This window comes from Fusarium phalaenopsidis, assembly GCF_050370095.1.
Source record: "Fusarium phalaenopsidis strain FUZ10S chromosome Unknown contig_32278, whole genome shotgun sequence".
NCBI classification, from domain to species: Eukaryota; Fungi; Ascomycota; class Sordariomycetes; order Hypocreales; family Nectriaceae; genus Fusarium; species Fusarium phalaenopsidis.
In genome coordinates, this window is record NW_028145417.1 from 690,126 (window position 1) to 713,515 (window position 23,390).

Here is a 23,390-nt window from a genome sequence, read left to right on the forward strand (position 1 = left end):
AATGAGTAATGAGGGGGGAAGCAAGACGGGAGGGCGAGTTAATAAGGAAGAGGCGATGACGCTCGCTGGGTGGTGGGAGGGAGGGAGAAGAAACAGGACTGGACTGGCCTGCTGCGGGACGGGAAACAAGGGACGTGAGTGGGCGCCTGAGGCGCTTCAGAGCCTGTGACAGGGCGAGGCGAAGCACGCACCTACCAACGCAGCGAAAACAGAGTCTGCCCAGGCGCCCAACAGGGTAGCGATTGGGTACACGACCTTACCAGAATCCGCACCTGACGCAAACAGCAGAAAAACTCAGCGACGACTGGGTATCCATGGAAGCATTTGGGGTTGATCAGGCTCAACCTTTGAGATTAACTGTGTTGTATTTCTAGAAGGTCCCCTCAACGAAAGAATGTTCCTAACAATTATGCGTGAATCAAACTCAACTCTTTGGTGGCGTCTTGGACAGAAACAACCTAACGTTTTATCAAAACACGATAAGCGACGGTTAATGCTTCCCGACCACGATCGGCCTGGCCGCCCATCCAGAATGCTTAGGTCATCATCACCCCGCCATTGAAGTGTTTCTACAGCCCTGGCAGCATGAGTTGCCCCTCTCTGTGAATGCCCTGTAATTATAGGGGACTCAGCGATCAGTTGGCGGCTGACACGGGCTGCTCGCGCCCTTGTGCCCAGTAGGTACCTAGGCAGCCTGCCCGCTGTGACTGAGGCGACCAACAACCAACGATACCGGATCGGAATGGATGGATCTCTACCTAGGTAGCTGCCTAGCTCTCCATCCCACTTCCAGCCTTCCGTCCATCTTCTGAGCCGCATCATCACTTGGGCCAAACATATAAGCAGTTGTAGGTCTCCCTTCGTTTCTGCACCATCAAGGTGCTCCTTTGTTAAGCAGTCGCCCGAGCCCGCATTTCTGTCAGATTCTTGCTTCTAACAACTGCAGGCAGACCTTCACAGTCCATAGTATTTACCTGTCTATCAACTCAGCTCGTACGTCCTCCACCTCGATCTCTCGACCGCAACCCTAGCCTTGACTACTCCCGTTCACGACACTCGCCGCATTCTGTCGCGCAAGAACGTCTCGTGCTGACCGTCACCAGTGACCAACTGCGCCGCCGTATCCCGTCCGACTCACCCACCATATACCCACACCGACCTTAGACTCCCACATTCACCATGGCCGATGTCGAGATGAGCGATGCGCCTGGCGCTGTCGCCAAGAAGGCCGAAGGTTCCAGCAGCAAGGCCGTCGAGGGCAAGAAGAAGTTCGAGGTGAAGAAGGTATGATGCGAACCCATCATCTAGGCATGGTCTTGCTGTGCGTAGTGCTGACTGGAACCGCATAGTGGAATGCCGTTGCTCTTTGGGCTTGGGACATCGTCGTCGACAACTGCGCCATTTGCCGAAACCATATCATGGACCTTTGTAAGATTTATCACGTCCTCTTCATGAGATCATGGGCATGTGCTGACAACGGGTCACAGGCATCGAATGCCAGGCCAACCAGGCTTCTGCCACCAGCGAGGAGTGCACTGTGGCATGGGGTATTTGCAACGTAAGATGACTCTATGGGCTTACTACGAGCTTTGGCTGACAATTATCCAGCATGCTTTCCATTTCCACTGCATTTCACGATGGCTAAAGGCCCGATCTGTCTGCCCATTGGACAACAGAGACTGGGAGTTCCAGAAGTACGGACGATGAAGAGAGAAAGCGACGCATTCGAGCATCATATTCAACGACGGCAAGGAAAAGACTTGGCCGGGAAAAAGAACTGCCAACAGAGTATGGACAAGCTTTGATAGCTTTAGACATGATGACACAGCCGAGCCAGAGGCAGGCCAGCCAATTTATTGATTTCCCTTGCTCGCAAGATCGTATGCATAACCTGCTGGCAACCACTTGACTGGATGTTTATTGTAGAATGGCCATGGGGGAACTGCGAGGAGGAAGGTCAGGGCAGTGCCGCCCAGCCCTATGTAGACGGCGAGCTTGATATCCTGGAGAACGTAACCGACAGCGAAGGAGAGAAGCTAGAGCAGGGTCAGTCAATCAGTTGGGTCAGGCCAGGGAAACAGAGTGAACATACACCCGAAATGACGAGAAGAACCGTAGCAAGGAGCTCGGCGATCTTCTGACCTTCAAAGTCCTGCAGGAAAGCTTCAGTTAGATCCAATGTTGGCCAGCATAGCAACAAGGGGAAAGTACAATTTGGCCGTCAACGACGTCTCGCAGCTGGTCAAGAACCTGGTCCGACATGGCTGTATTCCGGGGGTCTACGGCTCGTGATAGTTCCGATCGGGAGACGAGAATGTGATGGTCACGCTGTGGTGTCGACAGCTGGCCCTTTGTAGACGGGTTCGGTGACTATGCCGCTTGTAGGAAACTGACTAGAAACAAGCTTTGGTCGGTCGGATAAAATGGCGGACGGTGGAAAGCGAGTCAGGCGATAGCGGCTGCAATGGATGATCCGCGACTGGTTGGGTTGGCTCTGTCGTGCTGGCGACGTGATATGGCTGCTTTGATGGTATGGAGGAATGGATCATTGACCTAGGGACCACGCTGGCAGGGCTGCTAATTACAGCACAGCAGCAACCCCCATTGAGACGATGGAGCTCAGCGGCCGAGGCCGGTGCTAACAGCCTGGCCTGGGTCCAGAACGGAGGTACGTACCACCCCTTTCTCTGACTCCGTTCTGTACGGCCTGGCCAATGGCACTATCTTATCAGGCCGTATCGTCCTCTCAGGACCTTATCAGGATCCAACTGCCTGAGGCGTTCCTGATGTGGCGCATGACAGCGCTGCCAATCCCGAGTCTGGGTGTGGCGCCCACTGCAAACCATGGCAGGATCCATGCGGGATCCATGCTCCATGCCGCGCCCAGACATTCCCAGAATCGGGGAAGGAGCCGGCACACACCAAACGAAAGACGAAGAGTCAGGCCAAGCTCTCAACCTGCAGGACAAGTGCCCAATTTCGGGAAGTGGCGGCCTCCCCTTCTTCCTTCTTGACCAACCCGAGAGCTCTCTTTCGGCTTGTGATAGTCATTGGCGCCATCGGCCACTCGGTCCCCGGCACCACCAAAGACAATTTTTTTCTAACTAGCCCTTCCCACTTCTTTTTTAAGGAACCCTATCCCAACTCCTCTTTAACTTGACCCAACTCATCCCTCGCTTCGTTGCTCTCAACAACCCACGAGTTATTTTTTATTCTTCGTGCTCGTTGTTTAACCAGCTTCTTTCTTTGAGTACAGCACTTCAACCTGGCTGCGCTCGACTAGAAACGAGAACAAATCTCGTCAGGCCTAGCCGCGCCGGCATCCAACTTGGCCCTTGACCCTGCACCGTCATACGAGAGGCCCTAGCATCGTCACCCGGCCCCGTCTTCTCCCCCCGTTCAGGCCCAAGGAGGAAAAAAAAAACAATCTTGGTTACAGAATAAAATCAGCCCGACTCCCTTAGGCTGATGCACCTCTGCTCTCTTCCAGAGACTACTCTCATCGAATCCCCAAGGGTTTCCATCTCGACCGCTCCTATTGTTGTCGACTCGCGCAACCACCTCGACCACGCCACTCGACATCATCTCGAATAACCGGCGTCTCGCCTATCTCGATTCAAGTTTTCAAGTTGGCTCAACTCGCCTTTTCCAACGTCTCCCTCCCTTCGCTCTTCGGTCCCAGCTTCTGGGTCTACAGCGGAGTAAACCAGAAGCCCCCATAACTGGTCTTTCGATACTACCACGCCGTCATATTCCTGCTCCTATATATCCTCCCGATTCACCACCAGCGGCCACTGGCGACACCCGCCGGGCCATAGTTTCGCATTGAACAAAACCCAGACGCGGCGCGCCCATGCCGCGCCGGGTGCGACGTCTATAATCGACTTGAGCAGACGACGCCAGTATAATCATCAAGCTATGGGACTATAATCTCGAGTCCGTCACCAACCTCCCTCCCCTGGATCAACCCCCTTTCACCCACGACACACCGTCATCATATCGGCATAGATACCCCTGAGGCAACAATCACGTCAATTCAAAATGTCTGACCACGAAGAATCCACCGTCATGCCTCGGTACGGAACTCCCGTCCCTGAGCTTGACGACCACCGCAACCAGTCGGTCTCAACTCAGAGGGTTGAGCGTCCCCGTCGTGGCACCTTTGACAGCCTATACGGTGCTCAACAGTTTGAGAGCGAGCCTAACCAGTCCCTTGCGCCCCCTGCCATCCGAGTTCGCGACTTCGAAGAGGCCATTATCGATGAAGAGGCCGGCGATGCTTCCCCGACTACTCGCCGTAGCCGTCGTCCTACTGTGGACTCTACGGACCGCTCCATCTCTCCACCCAACTCGGTCAAGGCTTTTGCTCAGGCCCGTCGCCGAGAGCGAGACTTGTCCTTCTCCGAGCCCAGGCCCGACAATGAGGATATTGTGAGCCGTGCCATGTCTATCTCGAGCAAGCGCAGCTACCGGAGCAAGCCTCGCACCATCGACAATGATAATGCCAGCATCTCTACCAATAGAACTGCCGAAGAGGACGTCTGCTTCCCCGTCAAAGAAAGCCACCATAAGGATCAGCTCTATATCGACTTTGACTACCTTGAGAACTTTATCAATGAGCAAGCTGCTGAGCGTGCGGCTGAGAGGGCTGCTGAACGCCAGGCTTCAGGCCAGAGCTTCGAGGACCAGCGGGTTCAGTCTCGAGCACAGCAGATGGTGACTATTGATGGAGATATTATGGAGCCACTCTCGGAAGACTCTATGACACGTGAGAAGACGAACCAGACCGTCCAGACCAGCGCCGAGGGTCCCGTCTCCGAGAAGCCTCACGCTGCGCCGATTGACCCCAACCGGTACAGCTTCTTCTCTTCAGCATGGGAGTCTACTATCCATGCGGCCGAGATGGGTGATCTCGTGCTTCCTGGCGAGGACATTCGTGGACTTTTCGAGCTTCCAGAAGATGAGGAAGATGGTGTGTGGTGGCTCAACGTCAACACGGCCACCAAGGACGAGGTCCAGAGCATTTGCAAGGCCTTTGGTATCCACCCCCTAACCATTGAGGATATCATTACGCAGGAGGCTCGCGAGAAGATTGAACTCTTCCCGTCGTACTACTTTGCTTGCTTCCGCTCCTTCTCGGTTGTTCAGGAGCCTGACGGCATCGAGTATGAGCCCTTCAACACATATGTGATTGTGTTCCGGGAGGGTACGCTCAGCTTTAGCTTTGAGCCCAACTCGCACGCCGCTCAGGTCCGCAAGAGAATTACGGCCCTCAAGGATTACGTCGCTCTTAGCAGTGACTGGATCTGCTATGCTTTGATGTGAGTATCGACCGTTTCTTGGTTACACAAACCGGTCTAACCATACATACAGTGACGACATTGTCGATTCTTTTGGCCCCGTCATTCGACAGATCGAGCTCGAGGCAGATGCTATCGAGGATGAGGTGTTCGTCATGCGTGAGGACGACTCCAACTCATTCCTCCGATCCATTGGCCGCGCCCGCAAGAACTGCTTGGCTCTGCTCCGACTCCTGGGTGGCAAGGCGGATGTTCTCCGTGGTTTCACCAAGCGATGCAACGAAAACTACAAGGTGACTCCACGGATGGACATTGGCATGTACCTGGGTGACATTCAGGATCACGTTGTGACCATGGCTACCAACCTTGGTCACTTCGAGAAGATCTTGTCTCGGGCACACAGCAACTACCTGGCGACAGTTTCGATCAACAGTATCGCGCAGGGTACGCACACCAACGAGGTTCTCAGCAAGATTACCTTCTTGGCCTCGGTACTCGTCCCTCTGAACTTGGTCAGCGGTGTGTTTGGAATGAACGTGCCGGTTCCGTTTGGCGACCCTGGTAACCTGACGGCCTTCTTTTGCATCATTAGCTTCATGGTCTTCCTTTGCATCATCTTCATGTTGCTTGCCCGGTGGAAGCGCTACATCTAGATGTTGTTTATATTGGGTTGTCTTTGAGGCGCCGTGCATTCTTTAAGGTTTCTTTGGACTTTATTAGACTGGTGTAGATACTTGAAGGCGTGTTCTGTATAGAAATGGACACACGAAGAAGGGTATTCTCTGCAGGATCATTATAATGGTTCCTAAGTAATTAGTCAATAGAGGTTACTGATAGAGTTGTAGTCTTGGTGTATTTGGTTGTGTGACTGTATGAGACATGATATGAAGATGTTCGAGGTTGACAAGACTTGCACATGAGCATTAAATCGGAACAGCGTAGCCAGCGGAATCATTCATCTTGGCAGTTATCAACCCAACAATAGCCTAATATCTTCTCTTGTTGCTCTCCTGCTATAATCTTGGAGTGCCTTACTCATGAGGAGAGAGTGGTGGGTCCATCCTCCACGGTCCATTATTGGTCAGCTGCTTCAAGCGCTGCGATCATCGAAAATCTTGAACCGACACTCACAGAAGTCTTCAACTCGCACACAACCTCTCTCCTGTCCACCGTCCACGCCGTCACGAACTGCACACACACAAACCGCCAAGATGAGTGCCCAGCAGATCTCCATCGATAACGCCGACCTCGAGAAGCTCAACGACAACGATCGCAACGAGCTGCGCCAGTTCCTCGCCAACGAGCAGCAGCGCTCGCAGATCCAGGCCCGTACGTTTACCAGAGAAATAACAGTGAAGAGGGGAAAATACTGACTTTATTTGGGCAGAAACCCATAGCCTGACCCAGATGTGCTGGAACAAGTGCGTCCAGGGCAGCATCAAGAACAACAAGCTGGACAAGGGCGAGGAAACGTGCCTGGCCAACTGTGTCGAGCGATTCCTCGATGTCAACTACCTCACGATGAAGCACCTGAACGGCATGCGCAACTAAACGAGCAATAATGACCTTGTATTGATTGGGGGGAAGAGGAGGAGTATGTACAATAGACGGGTCATGGACATGGCCAGGACTGGCTCGGCTTTGTCGGTTGAAGAGATTTACGGACGGCCGTGTATATTATGAGGGGAAGACACTACGGGTGCCTCGTGTGTTGGGCATGCTTTGGCCTTGGTCCGTCTCGACAGTCAACCGTCTCTACGTTGAATGACACTCGGCAATAATGATAGACAAGAACACAACTTTTCACATTCACTTGTATAACACTCGCAACATGACTCTTCACAGTTACAGTTTTCATTCCAACGGGCACGGCGTGCTGGGCGGCCTTGAATTCATGATCATTTGCACTCTAAACGACAAGCTCTTTGTACGCCTTAATTTTTCCGATGCCCATTGCCTCGCATTTTCAGCAGACCAAAAAACCAACCCAAAGACACGCCAGAAACCCACAAGCCCATTTTCGTTAATTTACTTAAACGAGGGAGAGCTTGTTGGCGGCAATGTCGAGAGCGTCGACATCGGGGGTGAGGCGGGCGTAGGCCTTCTTGGAACCGTCGGGGCTTTCAACTCTGTTAGTAAAGAACCTTGTCAAATGTGCGTTTAAAACCTACCGGATCAGAGTGTTGATCTTGACGGTGTCAATGTCGTAGAGCTTCTTGAGGGCAAGCTTGATCTGGGCCTTGTTGGCCTTGACATCGACGATGAAGACGAGGGTGTTGTTCTCCTCCATCTTCTTCATGGCGCTCTCAGTGTTGAGAGGGTGGATGACAATCTTGTGCTCATCGAGACGGGGCTGCGAGGGGATCGACTTGCGGGGGTACTTGGGGGTGCGCGAGACGACCAGGGTCTTGGGGCGGTGGAACGAGGTGCTGTATCGGACCTTGGTCTTCTTGTGGGAGTTGGCCTGCGATGATGGTCAGTTGGTGTTGCGCCGTCGTGGGTGAGGATTGTTCAACTTACGCCCTTGAGAGCAGCCTTGGCGGCAGCGTTGGCCTTAGAGAGGCCCTTGGGGGCTATATCACAAGAAGCATCAGCAATCGCTCTTGTTCAGAACTCGCAAAGTCTGCTGCTGCATGATGCGCGGAGAGGAGTATTGAAGCTCGAGAGGAGAGAGAAGAAGGAGATGTTCAAGGCGGGAGTTCGGCTCGAGAATCCATCGTATCGTATCGACGACCGAGATTATCGTTTCCAATATCGCATCGCTTCGAAAGAATTCCCATCGCCGTTCCCTCTTGATTTTTTTTGGTTCCACCTCTTCTTCTCCTTTCTCCCTCTTTTGCTTCTTTCAGATCATGTCGTACCTTTCTTGCCCTTGGTATCCTTGCCTGCCATTGTGTCGATGGGTTGTCGTGAGCACGAAGATTGTCGAGTGGCGCTGGTTGTCGTCGTCGGGGTTGATCAAAAGTTCAAATTCACCAGCGCGAGAAAAAAGAGGAATTTAGCTTCTGTGTGGATTGTCGATTAGGGTTGACGAACGCGAGGATATGATTGGTCAAAGGGGCTTTGGCTCTGAAAACCACGTGATCGGAGCGAGGGGAATTTTGACCACGCTTGTGTTAGGTAAGCACGGTTTTGCGAGGTCGCTGAGAGCGAGTTGGAAATAGGGAGCTAAGCTGCAAGGGTCCTTCAAATTCTGTAGCCAAACTTCATATTGATCAATATGTCTTTCCAATTGGAATGACGTATATTTCATACGACTCTACTGTTTGAAGGAGGCTCATCATTATTGCCGAAGAGTGAGTTCAAGACATCGTATTCAAGTTTTCCCCTGAGACTAACATATATCTTAGTTGAGATTCAAGGGGATTGAAGCCTAGTTCAGGTCAACACGGCAGGCTTCTCGACTTGAAGGGAAGAATGGTCTCCAAGAAGCAGACAAGGCTGAAAAGCCTTTCCAGCGGCCGTCCGCCAACTGCCAAGTCTTCCCGGTCCATGTCAAGGAAAGCCAGCAGGACCCTCATCAACACACACCACCAGCTCGAGAAGCAAAGGAGGCAGGCCGCAGCCAAGGGGGACAAGGCCACAGAGTCTCGACTTGCGTCGGAAATCGCCAAGCTGGGTGGCCTCGATCACTACCAAAAGGCTAGTCTGCAGGGACAGAGTGTCGACAGAGGAGGTGACACGTCAAGAGTTCTTCTCGAGTGGCTGCCGGTGTCAGATCTCAAGAAACGCTCCCAACCCCTTAGCATGTTGGAGGTTGGTGCATTGAGCACGCGCAATGCGTGTTCGACGAGTGGCATCTTTTCCATGCAGCATATCGACCTCAATAGTCAGGAGCCAGGGATCAAGCAACAAGACTTCATGGAGCGGCCACTGCCGAAGGACGAATCTGAGTTGTTTGACATCATCTCGCTCAGTCTGGTGCTCAACTTCGTGCCTGAAGCCGAGGGGCGTGGTCAGATGCTCCTGAGAACACTCTCCTTTCTTCGACCTACATCTGAGCATTCGGCGGTGACGGCTGAAAAGCTGTTTCCTTGTCTATTTGTGGTTCTCCCTCGCAGCTGTGTTGACAACTCACGATACTTTACCGAGACCCGGTTGGAAGAGCTGATGACGATGCTTGGCTACGTTCGCGAAAAGTCCAAGATGACTCAGAAGCTGGCCTACTCACTGTGGAGGAGAGCTGGAGGAGTCTCCGATAAGCGGTCCGACTTTGCCAAGAAGGAGATTAACCCAGGGAGAACACGAAACAACTTTGTTATGACGTTGAAGGCCTCGACCACTCATTCAAGCTAACTGATGTGGATGGACACGACAACGCGTGGGACCTCAAACGAGCTGCATATGCGCGCGTGCCCAACCAACTCCCCCTCCATAATGGACGAACTCATGGAGTTTCGGGCACACGGCAATGAACTGGCACAAGAGGGTCGACTTGATCTGGACGAGGAGGTTATCTACGGAGTCTTGGCGAACGTCTACTGGGTTACTGCGATGGGGAAGATGGGTCGATTCTTCGCAGTATGCCGTGTCGCACCACCGATACATGCGACGGTAATGCATGCATGGATAACGGGAACACCAAAGTCACCAGTGAGCAAAGATCAGCTGGACGGTGCGGTCTCAGATTTGGGGGGACTAGAATGTCTAGCGAGTCACTACTCTTTGCATCTCCGCACCAGGGTGCCACACGATTCGACGATTACCCTTTCCCCACCGGGACCTTTGCAGCTGTCTATCATGCATCCTCCGAATGCTTGAACTCGGAGATGGCGAGCTTGGTCAGAGAGTTGTCTGGCGGCAAGGGCGCGTTGCCGTCACGGATGACGGGCACGCTACGGATACCCGCCTCGACGGCAGCTGAGACCTCGTGGATGTTGTCGCTGAGGAAGAGCCACCTACCCAGGTCCTTGTGCTCTGGGTGGCTGGAGATGATCTTCCTGTAGCTGTCAACCTCGGTCTTGGGTCCGGCATTGGTGGTGTCAAAGTAGTCGGCGATGAGAGGCGTCATGTCAGACTTTTCCGAGTTTGTGTGGGAAAAGAGGAGCTTCTGGGCCGGGACAGAGCCAGACGAGTAGATGATGATCTTCTTGCCGTCCTTGACGGCCTGGTTGAAGAAGGGGTCAACATCGGGGAAGAGGGGAGCTACAATGTCACCCGACTTGTAACCCTGCAGCCAGAGGTATCCCTGGAGGGACTTGAGGTAGGCGATCTTGACATCGCGTTTCACGAGATCGCGGACGTGGGCCTCGAAGTCGGGGCGCGAGTTGCGATACTCTTCGGAAAAGGCATCGCGGTACTTTGCAAACTCGGGGCTATCCCACTCTTGGTCGAGGACCTTGGGGAGAGCTTCGAGGGCGTATGGGAACTAGCGCCAGCAGAGAGAGAATCTTGGTCAGTCGGGTTGCTGAGTGACGACACTGGGCAGGGAAAACGTGTGAAAGAGCAGAAGTCGGTGAAGGAGAGACGGGAGAGGCTGGAAAGATTGGGTGTCTGCGGCCGAACAACAAGCAAACAAACAACCTGCATACGTCCGAGACCTGCGCTACTAGCAACTTGGCACAACCTGGTTTGGCAGCCAGGGGGGGGGGAGGAGGAGCACCGAGAACTGGGTGTGAGGGCCGGCAGGTGATCGGCCGAGGCCCGGGAGATGAGGAGGTTGGGGATGGTGTTTTTCCAGTGGGTTCCCGGACGGAGGTCCGGGCCCGGAAGGCGGTAAAGGGGAGTGATGGACGGAGGTACCGTAGGTGGTGGTGGTGGCACATGGATGGGTAAGGGGAAACAGATTCCGAGGCGGTAAGGGCGCGAGACACGCAGCAGTAAGACGGGAATACGGGACGACTTACCAGGACGTCCTTGACAAAGGAGATGGGACAGACGGTTCCTTCTGCAAGCGTGTGTTATTAAGCTATTCTGAAGGTGTTGATAAACGAAGATGAAGAGAAGTACAATTGATGATACTACATCCATAGGCCCAGAATAGTCCTCACAGCAACAACTCAATGTCAACAAACAACAACTTCAGTCTTACCAATATCAAAGACCAGGACGTCGTACTCGGCGAGATTGAGAGTCATGATGAACGGACGGCAAGATACCCGAGGCGGTCAAGAAGATGCTCCGAAAAAAGAAGTGAGATTTGAGGCGGAGCAAGATGAACCGAACCGAGAGAGACAGCAAAAAAGATGAAAACTTTTTTTCCTTTGGTTTTCCCGTTTCGGGCTTGTTTGAGCCCAAAAGAACAAGATCCCTGTTTCAATGGGAAAAAATGTTTGCTGAGGCCGTGGCAGCTGGTGGTCCTTGTTCCTGGATTCAATGCGGGCCGCTAGTTTCGTTCCGAGCGCGGTCTTTTTTTGCGACCTTCTGGCTCCTTCTGAAGTGTTATCCTGCGTTTAATGAGCTGAATCCAGATTAAGCTTGGTGCAGCAGAAAAGGAGTGCTGTTGTGTTGCAGCTGAAGATCGAATCTGGAAATCTAATAGAAGGTGGTAGGATGGCAGCGTTGGATTGGACAGCGCATGCTTCAAGAGGAAAAGCGGTCAAGAGGTTGAAGGTTTCCAAACAAAGATCCATTCAGCCTTGAGCTTTAACCAATCAGCGTGCATCATGTTCGCTTTTCCGGTTTGTTCTGCAGGGTAGGTCAATTCGGAAATCCAAGGAGTCACGTCACCCGGCTCGGAGGACGGAGCGGAGCGGGTGCGGTCAGGACCGGAGGAAATTGGATCTCTTGGGCTCCGTGACAAGTGTCATCATCTACTCGCTTCTCCGTACTCCGGAGAAAGAAAGAGATGACTCCCCTGTGACTGTCGCTAATCCCGTAACAGCCCAATACGAATCCCTGGCAACTTTGCCAGAAGCATCCACGGGCGTTACGCCCTAGGTGGCCAGTTCATGCAGCAGAAGATGAGGAAAAAAACAGCTGTTGTCACCTATTCCCACTTGAGCGGCAAGGGCCCTGCAAGCTCCATCGGGTTAACAGTGGAGTTCCCGGACCTCGTGGTGGAAAGCTGGGCGAGGACGCGCAGGATGCGGCCTGTCGGCACGATGCGAAGGGTATAGGTCATCGGTACTTGATGATCTAGCCTGTGGAAATGCTTGTTTGCGTGGCTGCTGACTTTTGATCCCGTGTACACTGTACATGCCCGTCCCCAGCCTCCCCTGGCGCCAGACCTGAAGCTGAGAGGCTTCTGCTTCTCGGTCACCTCACCTTGAGCCTAGAACCAGGTGATGGGTCACATCCCTTGTGTAGCCTGTGTCCCCAATCCCATGACATTGTACTACCCTGGACAAGAGAGACATCTTTTCATTGTCAGGCGAATCTGGAAGAATCTGATTGTCAGGAGGTCAATCTGAAGATGGCTTCCCCTTCCATCCCATCCCTTCCCCCTCAATCTCTCCCCTCCTCCCGCCCTTGCCGAATCTCTGTCTGAAAATGAGTTGATCTCCCATCATACAGTGCGTGATAATTGTAAATATTGTGTTTCCAATATGACGACTGTCACAGACAGCCATGGGGGGAACCGGAAACGACGGGGGTCAGGGAAGATGAGACACGCAAGCCCAGACCTTAGCAGCAAACAAGAAAAGAAGCAGATGGGGCCAATTCGAACACACGAGACAAGACCATGACGGCATCTAATTTCTCCTGTTCAGGTCCCTGACAAAGCGGGAAGCGGGGTCGTAGAGACAAGCCGGGAATGCTGGATTACGAAGCTATACAGCTGTCGTCCCGTGGTAGCTCTATTGCTTCATCATCACAGGACCCCGTTTGTTGGGGCGGGCCCTTCGAGATCTGTCTGCTGCTTGCTGTCCTCTCCACCGCCTGTGGAGACTGGCATGTCGGCATCTCCAAGGACGACAAAGTGATGCATCACGGGCGCGTCCTTCAGAACCGGCCACTCGGGGCAAAGACGTTGCACAATTGCGTGTTGCACGTTGCATTCTCGCTCGGTACTTGGCAAGATTGTACGATCAACGCTTTCCAAGAGGTGGGAGGCACAGGTACAGGTACCTGTGGGATGGATTGTTGTTGTTGTTTATCCCGAATGGATTGGATTGGACGCCAAGCCACTGTATCAAGCCCCCTTGGCCTCATGGCTTTTGTGTACAGATGTTTACTTGTTACTGCATTCGGAGTCGAGAGATGCACAAGCTTTGTGCATGGCTGGACAGTATGCGACATGGACCCTTGGACATTGCCCAGTCACGGTCGAGAACTGGCGACTCTGTCCACCGTCGTCCACCGCACACAGTCTTCCACGTACGTACAGTACCAGCCTTGGTGCACTGCCTTCTAAGCCTGCACACACCCTTCTATTTCTGGGTATGAGTACGAGAAGAACAGCATGTTGGTCGTAAGCAGCAGCAGCAGACGCGCACCGGCTGCTCGGTACGAGACGACAGCCAACCCCTCGCCAACCTCGAAGCTTCTGGCGGTTGCTGTATGGCACTCGTTCGCCCTCCAAAGTAAACAATGAGTTTCTCCAGCCGCGCTCCACGATCGCTAGCTCTGAGACCAAGAAGGCCTCTGAAGCCAGGGTGGCATGCCCAACTGGAATGCAGGATCCAGGAGTGCATGACCACCCCAGGCACCACCAAAGCCATTCGAGGCCCTGCATGCCCCGCTCGTCGAGCATTTGAGACAGACAGGCTGACAGGCACAATTCGCTGATAAGATTAGCAAGACGCCAAAGGTTCAAGCGTTAAAGCGAGTGTCGGGACGAAGGAAGGATCGACAACAATGGCGGCAAAAGCTGGGGGCATTGGAATTGATAGCTCTGACAGGGATGATTTGCTATCGATATCTCGACATCGGGTGGAGAAATGATGGCCAGGAGCCGGTCCAGGAACGAGTTCGAGATCTGCCATTCTGCCATTGTACCATTGTAGCTCAATTGCACAATTGAACCAAGGCTTGGCCGAGTCCTGGTCGGATTGCTGTTGGCTGGCAGCCGTCTGTCACTGTGGCGGGAGCTATCCAAAGCATGAACAAGGTGAAGCCGAATTGTGAATTGTGATTTACTGTGCACAAGGTCTACACCGTAAACGAGTCCGAGAAATCAGGGTCTTTGTCTGCGCTCTTGTTCGGGATCGCCCAGAAATGGGCTCACTCCTTGTTCACGGGGACAGATCGAGAAGGACCTCAGAAGCAACACCTCCCAGTTCGTGACCCCGAGTTTGTTGGGGGAAGACGACCCTGGGCTTGAGTACGGGATGGTATTCGCCTCGTTGACCCAGTAAAACCTGGGGATGGCATCTCTCTGCGTCCGTGAGCCCATTGGTGCCACGCGCACTGCTGCGTCCTCTGGGCAGGCAGCCCATTCAGACCTCGTGCCCGTACACCCTCTCGCCAGCGTCCAGCAGTAGCTCTGTTGCCCAGCCGTGTTGGGATCTGCGCCAGCTGGTACAGGACGGGTTGGTCGCCCAACTACCGAGTCAAGGCTTTGCAGATACCTCCCACACGGGTATCGGGCGGTGAAGCCGCTATCACGGTGCTGCGTCCAGAGAGGTCCAGAAGGTCCTCCCAGTGTCTGAGTCCGTCCATGACCCCAAGCCGACTGTCTCTGTTTCTGCCGCGAAGGTACCGTGCGCGACGGGGGCGCGTACTGTAGGGTCACGCTGACCAACATGTCATTTCCCGTCGAGGACACCTTGGAGCTTCTGGCAGAGGAGCCCGGCAGCTGGACGCCGACAGAAGGTACTCGAACCGTCACCAATTCTCCCCGCTTGGGCCACGTACCCTCCGTGTGACTGATTGTCGCGAGCCGGCACCGGACGCTGATGACTCCCGTTGATGATGAGAATGGACTCCGGGGCCAAGAACTGGAACCCCGACCCGCCGTGCGCCAGCGTGACTGTCCGCACTGAGCCTGAGCCAGAGCCAGAGGACGCCGTGCCGTCGTCGAGGGTACAGTGTTGAGAGCGACGCAACTTGATTGCCTAGGCCCAGAGGGGCAAGTCGTCACGTCACGTCAGGTCTGTCGCAATCCCATCATAACGCTGCCCGCTCAGTGAGACGGAAGGGTGCATCGTGTTGATAGCGGGTTACGTCGAGGGATCCGAATTGTACTGTACATAACACGAATTGTGCAATACAGTACAGGCATCGCATGCACAACGGTGCTCCGATAACGAATCTTGATCTTCGATTGTCGTCATGTTGTTGATGCTGCTGTCGCAATGATTCCTGACTCTGAGACGATAGGGAACGCCCGTCACTGTATCAGCATCGACGGCCAACGCCAATCCTGGTCCCCCAACTTGTTTCTGGTCTGGTCGCTGCAGTTCTTCATGCCGCCATTCTCTCCCTGGCCGGCCAGGCCCTGCCTTGTCCCGTCGTGGCCATCGTCCCACTGTAGCGCCATCTATCCTCGCTCGCGGTTCGTCCACGACGCAAGCCTCCCCCAAGGGAAACCTCTGAGCGTTAGCCTCCCGCTCGCTGGCCGCGGGCTTGCACTAATGGTCGGGTGGCAGGGGAATCAATCAAGGCCGCCTCGAGTGGGGCAATAAGAAAAAGCCAGGGGGGCTTATGCTCGGGGCCGGGGGGTCACAGTGCAGCTCGCTACGTACCGTACCTGCCTTTGCCTTGGTGGTCCTAGTGTTGCCATCTTGTACAGTACGGTGGGTAGGTACGCATACCTGCCCTTGGCCGTCCCTTCTTCGTGCCTGCCTTCCACCTTGGCCGTCCACCTCCGGACCCCGGCCGCCCCGGTACTGCAGCCAGAGCACGAATGCATGTATCCACGCAGGCAAACCAAGGCGGGGAGGTACCTCAGTCGGCAGGTCGCTCATGTCCTGACCCAAGGTGGCTAGTCCCTCAAGGCACGCCCCCCGTTCGCTCCTTCCCTCGCTCCTACTCGCTGTTCCACCTGCCTTGGATGGGTCTTGGGCGTCGCTATTGTCAAGCCTGGCTCGCTCGCTCAGTCACTCACTAATCCCATGGCCCATCCCATCCATCCATGGCCATCCATCCCTCTCCACCTTGTTCCATCACCGCCATTCCCTCTAACTCACTTCTCTTCTCTCGTCTTCTTTCCCCTGCTTTCTTATCATCGTCTCCCTGCCATCTCTCCACCTCTCCTTCCCTTCTTTTGCACGCTTTCCGCATCTTCAAAGGCCTTCTTTCTTCTCGAGCTTGCCACTCTTCTCTCCCTATCTACTCTCATCTCATCTGTCAAACCGTCCATCACCCAATCTCAACGCCCCAACGACTCCGCCTCGCCACCACCTCCGAAGCAAGCAACGCTGCCCAGCTGTGACTCAAGCGACGACAATACCAGCGCCATCAACCAATACATCCAGCTTGGGTCATTATCGAGAAGAAGAAGCGTCCTTGACTTGTGTTGTTTGTCGCTGCTTAGACTTCCAAGTCCTTGTTCGCCTAGAGCCGATTGCTCCGTTCCGTTACCTATAGAGTTGCCGTTCACCGAGCCAGCTACTCCTTACCGGCACCTCGACTAGTTCGACGCCGAACCTCGGCCCATCAACGAATCGCTACCTGCAGTCGGACACGTCGCATAGATTCGCTTTGTGCTGCATTGAGTCGTCGAGGACTTGCTCTTCGACTTTGTCAACCGCTCAGCCGCCCCCGACTCCGTAACTCGGCCTACCCGGCCCGCGTGACTCAACCTCCCCGGCTGAGCGATAGCAACTCCGCCCGGGTGAGCTCCGCTCCCCTATATCCCGGTGCCAGCTTGACTGGTCCGACACGTCGACTCATCGGCCACGTCGAATCCGGATCCCCTCTTTTGCTACAACCTCCTCCGCACTCCAGTCAACCCTCATAAACCCTCTGGTCGGCCTCGTCCTCAGCCGTCCTCCCCCAACCCAACTCAACTGTCAGAGTCATTCTTTTTGAAAACAACCAAAAAACGCATCCATGTCATTATAACGAATCTCTTTTTCCTTGTCTTTAACCTTCTTCGGCCGCTTCGGTCTTCGCAACTCACCGTCACGACCATTCGATAATCATTTCCTTTGTTCAGCCTATCGAATACCCTCCAATGAGCCTCTGATTCCGAAACGACTATCAACCAACTCAAGCTACTCAACAATTGCTCACTTGCTGCCCTTTCCTCGACATTACGACAACCTGTACATTCAACACATACTGCGAAATATCCATCTACTTTTTCTGCATCTGCACTTCCTCAATCAGCTCTAGCTGTTTCTTACAAGAGCTTCAACCTTCAACTATTCCCCGGGAACACACCTACAGAACCGGTCATCGACAAATCACAAAAACACATTTGTACGACTACTGCATTTTATTATCTTCACTTCTTTTCAACCCTTTTCTTGTTTAGCCTTTTTTGTTCCCTTTCTTCGCCATGGAATGCCTCAAGGACAAGTTCATTGGCGGTGTCCTCCTCGGTGGACGTTACCAGACAATCTCCCCCCTCAACCATGGATCTTTCGGTATGGTCTTTAAGGCCCAGGATCTCGTGACCAACGAGACCGTGGCCATCAAGTGCCTTACCAAGAAGAATGCCTGCCCGGAAGCCTGCTCCGATTTTGCCATCGATGAGAAGTCTGAGGAATTCGTCTTGCATAGCCGCCTGGGCTCTCACCCCAACATCGTCAACCTGCTCGACTCGTTCGAGACTGAGTCGCACCTCTACTTGGTCCTCGAGTTCTGCGGTCAGGGTGATCTCTACGAGGCTATCCGAAAGGGTCATGGTCCTCTCGAGACAGAGCACGTTCGCCAATTCATGCTTGAGCTTATCGATGCCGTCGAATACATCCACTCCAAGGGTGTCTATCACCGCGACATCAAGCCTGAGAACATCTTCCTCAGCCAGGATGGTGCCATGAAGCTCGGTGATTTCGGTCTGGCAACTACCGAGAAGTGGTCTTACGAGATGACTGTTGGCAGCGATCGCTACATGGCTCCCGAGCAGTTCGATTCGGCTGGCGCCGGTTACTCGCCTGCCGAGGCGGACATTTGGGCCATTGGTATCTGCCTTCTCAACATCCTCTTCTCTCGCAACCCCTTCACCACCCCCACTGAGGCCGACCCTCTCTTCCTCGACTACTCGCGAGATAAGCAGTCTCTGTTTGATGTGTTCCCTTCCATGTCCCAGGACACATACGAGGTTCTCGTGCAGTGCATGAACCTCGACCCCAAGCGACGATCGATGGAGGGAGCTCGCGATGCCCTTCTCCGGGTTGTCAGCTTCACCACTGAGGATGAGGATGCCGACGACTACTGCGGCGCCGAGACCGCCACTCTTGCCACCGCCAACCGTGAGCCCCTTCGCACTCCCTCGATCCAGTCTCCCCAGGTCGAGACGGGTGCCTTCCCCTGGGCCAAGGCCCTTCACGGAACTGGTCGGCAACTCAGTGTCATTCCCGACGACGAGAGCTACACCGAAGAGCTCTTCCCCAAGTCGGAGGCGACTACCGCTGACTGGTGCTCTGCTAACATGCAGACTCCCATGTCATCTGTTCTCGACTCTCACATGGGTGTCTCGATGAAGTCGTTTGCCATCAAGCCCAATGCTCGATTCAATAGGGTTTCCCCCACCGCCGGCTCCCTCCCTATCACCATGGCCAAGCCTGCGCCAGCCATGTCGATGGTGTTTGGAGGACGCCAAGAAGCCGTGTCCAAGAGCTGGAGTGACATGTGGGACGAGGATGAGGAAGAGGAGGAACGTGAGCAGCAGATGCAGATGCTGCAGGAGCTCAATGCCCGGACGTGGAGCCAGGAGAGCAAGGAAGAGATCAAGAAGGAGGCCGAGAAGGCCTACAAGGTGGAACAGGAACCCGAGCCGGTGTCGCATGCGCACGACATCAAGGGAGACATCGACGACGACCTGGTTGCCGACGGCTTCTTCTTCCAAGAAGCCCCGGCTCCCAAGCCTCAACATCATGTCACCATCACGCCTCGCTACTCGCCGCCGCTTAAGAAGAGTCCTCTGGACAAGTGGGCGGCGCTTGGCGAGCGACGCCGGGGTCAGGTTGCTGTTCCCACTTTGGATTCGATTAAGTCGGTGGACTTTGTTAAGCCCCGACGACACAATATTGGTTTTGGATACAAGTCTTATGAAGCGGGAGTTTGGGATCATTCTAATTATCACCACAAATTTGGGACCGCGAAAGAACGGGTCAAGGAATGTCCCTGGAACAAGGGCAGAGATTGGAACTGGCGTCGGGATAGACGCAACGATCTCGGAGACGTTGAGTGGGTTGGAGGCTGGTGAAGGAGATTGATTCTCTTTGGCAGCCTTCAATCGTAGTTTGGCCGTCTGGCGTCCCTGGCGCGATACTCGAAGATATTTCGGGCGTTGCTTGGATGGAGATGAGAGCCTGACTCGCTTTCTGAGTATCAGATATTCTAGAAATAATGTGAATACCAGAAGTACCCACTCAAACAAGACTTTCCTTACTCAATGCCTGTGATGTCTACTCTACTCACTCTAACTATAATGCCTATTAAATGGCTCAATTCTTTGAATTGAGGTCATTCCGAGCCTACCTTGTACCCCTCAGTGATGGACATGAATTGCTCTGTTCTCAGTATGGTGTGCTAGCTAACTAACTTAGATACTGTAGACCGAGGTATATTTGCCGATAACGAAGCTACGCGAGTCAAGAAAAAGATGATACCCCAGAAGATCAAGAGGGTTACCTAACTACTCTTGAGCATTATGAATAAATTTATAGATGATATTATAAAGTAATCTAATACTTTAGATCATCATTATTTTACTCTATTGACTATCTTAGGGGAGAATGATCCTCGTGTCTCGTTTTTTCCTTGATCCAGGTGGAAGCCAACGATTCTCGGCGAAGACGACAAAGTGTGGAACGATGGGTTCCCCATTCTCCAGCATCGCGGGCAGGGATTACAATATACACACTCTCTCTTCAAGGCTAAGCTCGAATAGCTCGCGTGCTTGACTACGGCAGTTGAAGGGTTTCGTTCAAAGTGGAGGAGAACCCCATCTTGATGTCGATGGCCGTCAAAGGTGGCCCGATCGAACGGTTTCTTCGGAACTTGCTTTTTTTTCTTGCCGTTTGCTCTCCCGAGAGGTGGATGTAAGGATGGCGTGGTTTTCGGGGCTGGGCGGATGTCATGAGGATTTCATGTTGGGGAGATCAGCGGGCGGGGAAGAAGACGGTGGAAGCTCTGGATAGTCGGTTATGATTTGATTTGTTCGATTGGTATTCTACCAATCCTTGTCAAGTTGCAAGTTTCTGTGCATTGGTTTCAAAGGTATCTCTACCCTCATCTTTTGATACACGGAGAAGCACCCTCGAGCAATTACAGTGTTCATCAAAGAGATACTACTGTCACAGTTTTCGATGCGACTGAATCCCCTCGATCCAAAGCAACTGCACGGCTTCGTCATGTCAACGGACAAAGACGGGATGGGAAACGAAGCTACTTCAGTATCGGACACTGTGGTTGCGTCATGCAATGCAGGCTGATGTAGGTGTGCGAGGTGAGTAGTTTAAGCCATGCAAGTAACAAGGTGATTGCGAGTGCAGTATTTGCCAAGTGTTATTGGTATCAATGTTTGGTCAAGTGGCAGAAGCTACATGTCAAGCATGTATATCCTCTGTATATAGGTCTTTGGTATCGATAAAATGTCCCAACTCTCAGCTAAAACCAAGTTTTCATCAAGAACGTCGCCGCCAAGATGATACCAAAAAGATGGAATTTAAACATCTAATCAGCGCCAATGAGATGCTTGGGCAAAAAGGTCCAGATGGTTCCCAGCACACCCAGTATGGAAAAGACAACCAGCAGCACACCAGAGACGACCTTTTCCCGTGCTGACACGTCGTCCCAGAACAGCTTGAGGTGGAACGAGATGGGGAGGATGATGGAGATGAGGGTGCACAGTGCAGCGCCGAGGAAGGCGCATACGGAGTCAAAGGCCGGGAATACGATGGAGATGAAGAGCAGGAGGAGGACGACAAAGACGCGCACCAGACCTCGGATGCTCTGGGTGACGAAGGGTGAGGTTCGGGAAGACTGGCTGTGAGAATGCTCATGGTGATGATGGTGATGGTGTTCGTGGACGCCGCAGAGGACGTCCATAGTCGTGATGATGGGTCGGGCGTTGAGTGGGATCTTGGTCAGGGGGATGATGGCGATGAAGATGCACATGACGATGTCCATGCCCTCAGGGTATCCTGCCGTCTTGAGGATGTTGGATGTGATGGCCTCTTTGATGCCATCGCCAAACATGAGCAGACCGATGACGGCCAGGCAAGTATCCAAGACGTACTGAGCTCAGTTAGAAAAGGGGTAAGATATGAGAGACTATGCTGATAACTCACAGAGAACGAAAATGTCACGTTGACGGCCTTGCCCCATTTATAGGGGTGACGCATATCTCGATAGATCTATAACCTCCAGTCAGCCTTGATCCTCGACAACAAACGCAAACAACCATACCGATGGAAAGACCGAGTGAGCACCCCAAGGGCTAGCCAAGAGACCATACGCAAGAGGCAGCGCAAGCCAGTTCTCGGGGAGCAGATACGTCGTGGCCGGTTCCCGCAGAGAACCCGGATAGTTGGGCTTGTAGAGACCATCGATGATGACGATCATGACAACTATTGGAGATGAGTAAGAGAACACAGGAAGCATGAAAGATGGCAATACGCACTGCAGAATGTCGACATGATGCCTACGATGCTGGTGTAGCTCAGGAAGCGCAGCGGCAACGCATTGAGGACCAATACCAAACCAGCCGCAATAACCTTCCATGTATTAACAGTAGCTAAACCTGGAAGCAACAGGTCTAACGAGTCGGCAAAGAGAATCACGAGGGCGACGCATGCTCCGATCAGCTCGAGAGTGAAGAGCGCAGAGACGACAACTCGGGCGCGAGGGCCAAACGAGACGTAGGCAAGGTCTGAGTAGGTGATGAGCGTAGCATCGTAGTCCATGCACTTGGCCAGCAGCTTGCCAGTATGCGAAGTGACAGCCGCCGTCAGTGTGAGAATGATGAGTCCGGGAATCCATCCCGATATCTGGAGGGCCAGGGGGAGACTGAGCAGGCCCACGCCGATGAGGGCGTTGATCGAGTTGAAGACGGACTGCGGGAGAGTGCTCTGACCCTCGACAGCGAGCACAACCTTGTCGCCCTGCTTAACCTCCTTGATGAGAATCGGCTGGTGCTCGCCATGCGCAGCATCTTCAACTGGTTCTTCATCCGCGACGCCCCATCCGCTGCCTTCACTAAAAGATATACGGTGGCGCATGGTACCGTCTACAGCGCCGTACGGCGAGGTGCTCCGGAACGAACCATAGCTGCCAACAATATCTGGGGCCGCGAGATGAGGGGGAACGGCAAAGATGCTGGATCGGCTGGAGAAGGACCCAACATGCAAAGCACCAGCAGCCTCAACATCGAGCAGCGGCTTACTCTCCCCATCGTTCAATGCGCCCCGAATAAGCCTAGGCGACGACCCGAGACTAGAGCTGGGCTCACCATTGGGCTGTGCCGACGACGATGCTTCCAGGTGCTGGCGCAAGAGTCCTGTTTGCGACTGTGATGTACCCTCGACATGGCTCCGTCCGTATTGGATATTCTCCCCGTCTTGGTCTCCGGCAAGGACGAAGCTCGGTCGGCGAGGAATGACCTCGGGGAATCCTGCGGCTCGCTGCCAGCTCCTAGCGAAAGATCGGAAGCTGTTGACGCCGCCAATGTCTGCTATCGCGGCGAGGTGGTTGGTGACCGAGGACCTGGACAAGTTTAGCTGTCATGGGTTCTAATTCAAGGTGGTATTGGCTGTCATACCGTCGTCGCGCCATGAATCCTCTGTCATGATCATGCTCGCTAGTATCGTCATCGTCGTCGTCGACAGCTTGTTCCCGCGCAAGGACGCTCGACGTCACACTGCCTGTAGGCGAGGGTCTACCATCGTATTCGTCCCAACTGGTTGGGTTCCGCGCTGGAGCCATTGGGTCTGTATGTATATCGCCTCGTCTTGTCTTCCTCGCGTCTTTTCGTCTGTCTCGTCTATTTCCTTCACCCAAGTCCCTCGCAAGATTTTTTTCTTCACACTCGTCCTTGTCTGCCAAGTCTGTCGCTCGCTCGCACAGACAAAGCGCCGAGGTGGCAAAAGGTAA

The 23,390-nt window shown here is 53.6% G+C and overlaps 9 protein-coding genes across 9 annotated transcripts; 5 read left to right on the forward strand and 4 right to left on the reverse strand.

The window, feature by feature from the left end:
* Positions 1 to 1,179: 1,179 nt before the first annotated feature.
* On the forward strand, positions 1,180 to 1,707 carry LRP88_00829 (SCF ubiquitin ligase complex subunit HRT1; the record flags this gene model as incomplete). The annotated part of the gene is made up of 4 exons (XM_083237533.1): positions 1,180 to 1,284; positions 1,350 to 1,428; positions 1,488 to 1,558; positions 1,609 to 1,707. The coding sequence occupies 4 exons, from the start codon at positions 1,180 to 1,182 to the stop codon at positions 1,705 to 1,707; spliced, it is 354 nt and encodes a 117-aa protein (XP_083106038.1).
* Positions 1,708 to 1,853: 146 nt separating this feature from the next.
* LRP88_00830 (signal peptidase complex subunit SPC1) lies at positions 1,854 to 2,262 on the reverse strand (the record flags this gene model as incomplete). The annotated part of the gene is made up of 3 exons (XM_083237534.1): positions 1,854 to 2,036; positions 2,093 to 2,152; positions 2,212 to 2,262. The coding sequence occupies 3 exons, from the start codon at positions 2,260 to 2,262 to the stop codon at positions 1,854 to 1,856; spliced, it is 294 nt and encodes a 97-aa protein (XP_083106039.1).
* A 1,779-nt stretch (positions 2,263 to 4,041) lies between these two features.
* Positions 4,042 to 5,953, forward strand: LRP88_00831 (magnesium transporter CorA family protein; the record flags this gene model as incomplete). Its single annotated transcript, XM_083237535.1, has 2 exons — positions 4,042 to 5,321; positions 5,374 to 5,953. The coding sequence occupies 2 exons, from the start codon at positions 4,042 to 4,044 to the stop codon at positions 5,951 to 5,953; spliced, it is 1,860 nt and encodes a 619-aa protein (XP_083106040.1).
* Positions 5,954 to 6,511: 558 nt separating this feature from the next.
* LRP88_00832 (Tim10/DDP family zinc finger protein) lies at positions 6,512 to 6,851 on the forward strand (the record flags this gene model as incomplete). The annotated part of the gene is made up of 2 exons (XM_083237536.1): positions 6,512 to 6,629; positions 6,688 to 6,851. The coding sequence occupies 2 exons, from the start codon at positions 6,512 to 6,514 to the stop codon at positions 6,849 to 6,851; spliced, it is 282 nt and encodes a 93-aa protein (XP_083106041.1).
* Positions 6,852 to 7,332: 481 nt separating this feature from the next.
* On the reverse strand, positions 7,333 to 8,192 carry LRP88_00833 (60S ribosomal protein uL23; the record flags this gene model as incomplete). The annotated part of the gene is made up of 4 exons (XM_083237537.1): positions 7,333 to 7,420; positions 7,472 to 7,764; positions 7,821 to 7,900; positions 8,162 to 8,192. 4 exons carry the CDS (start codon positions 8,190 to 8,192, stop codon positions 7,333 to 7,335), a joined length of 492 nt encoding a protein of 163 aa, XP_083106042.1.
* Positions 8,193 to 8,717: 525 nt separating this feature from the next.
* On the forward strand, positions 8,718 to 9,596 carry LRP88_00834 (25S rRNA (adenine2142-N1)-methyltransferase; the record flags this gene model as incomplete). The annotated part of the gene is made up of 1 exon (XM_083237538.1): positions 8,718 to 9,596. The coding sequence occupies one exon, from the start codon at positions 8,718 to 8,720 to the stop codon at positions 9,594 to 9,596; it is 879 nt and encodes a 292-aa protein (XP_083106043.1).
* A 442-nt stretch (positions 9,597 to 10,038) lies between these two features.
* Positions 10,039 to 11,377, reverse strand: LRP88_00835 (protein UTR4; the record flags this gene model as incomplete). The annotated part of the gene is made up of 3 exons (XM_083237539.1): positions 10,039 to 10,668; positions 11,147 to 11,187; positions 11,332 to 11,377. 3 exons carry the CDS (start codon positions 11,375 to 11,377, stop codon positions 10,039 to 10,041), a joined length of 717 nt encoding a protein of 238 aa, XP_083106044.1.
* A 6,251-nt stretch (positions 11,378 to 17,628) lies between these two features.
* On the forward strand, positions 17,629 to 19,500 carry LRP88_00836 (kinase-like domain-containing protein; the record flags this gene model as incomplete). The annotated part of the gene is made up of 1 exon (XM_083237540.1): positions 17,629 to 19,500. The coding sequence occupies one exon, from the start codon at positions 17,629 to 17,631 to the stop codon at positions 19,498 to 19,500; it is 1,872 nt and encodes a 623-aa protein (XP_083106045.1).
* A 1,472-nt stretch (positions 19,501 to 20,972) lies between these two features.
* On the reverse strand, positions 20,973 to 23,222 carry LRP88_00837 (transmembrane amino acid transporter protein-domain-containing protein; the record flags this gene model as incomplete). The annotated part of the gene is made up of 5 exons (XM_083237541.1): positions 20,973 to 21,536; positions 21,590 to 21,655; positions 21,708 to 21,868; positions 21,922 to 23,003; positions 23,059 to 23,222. The coding sequence occupies 5 exons, from the start codon at positions 23,220 to 23,222 to the stop codon at positions 20,973 to 20,975; spliced, it is 2,037 nt and encodes a 678-aa protein (XP_083106046.1).
* Positions 23,223 to 23,390: the final 168 nt, after the last annotated feature.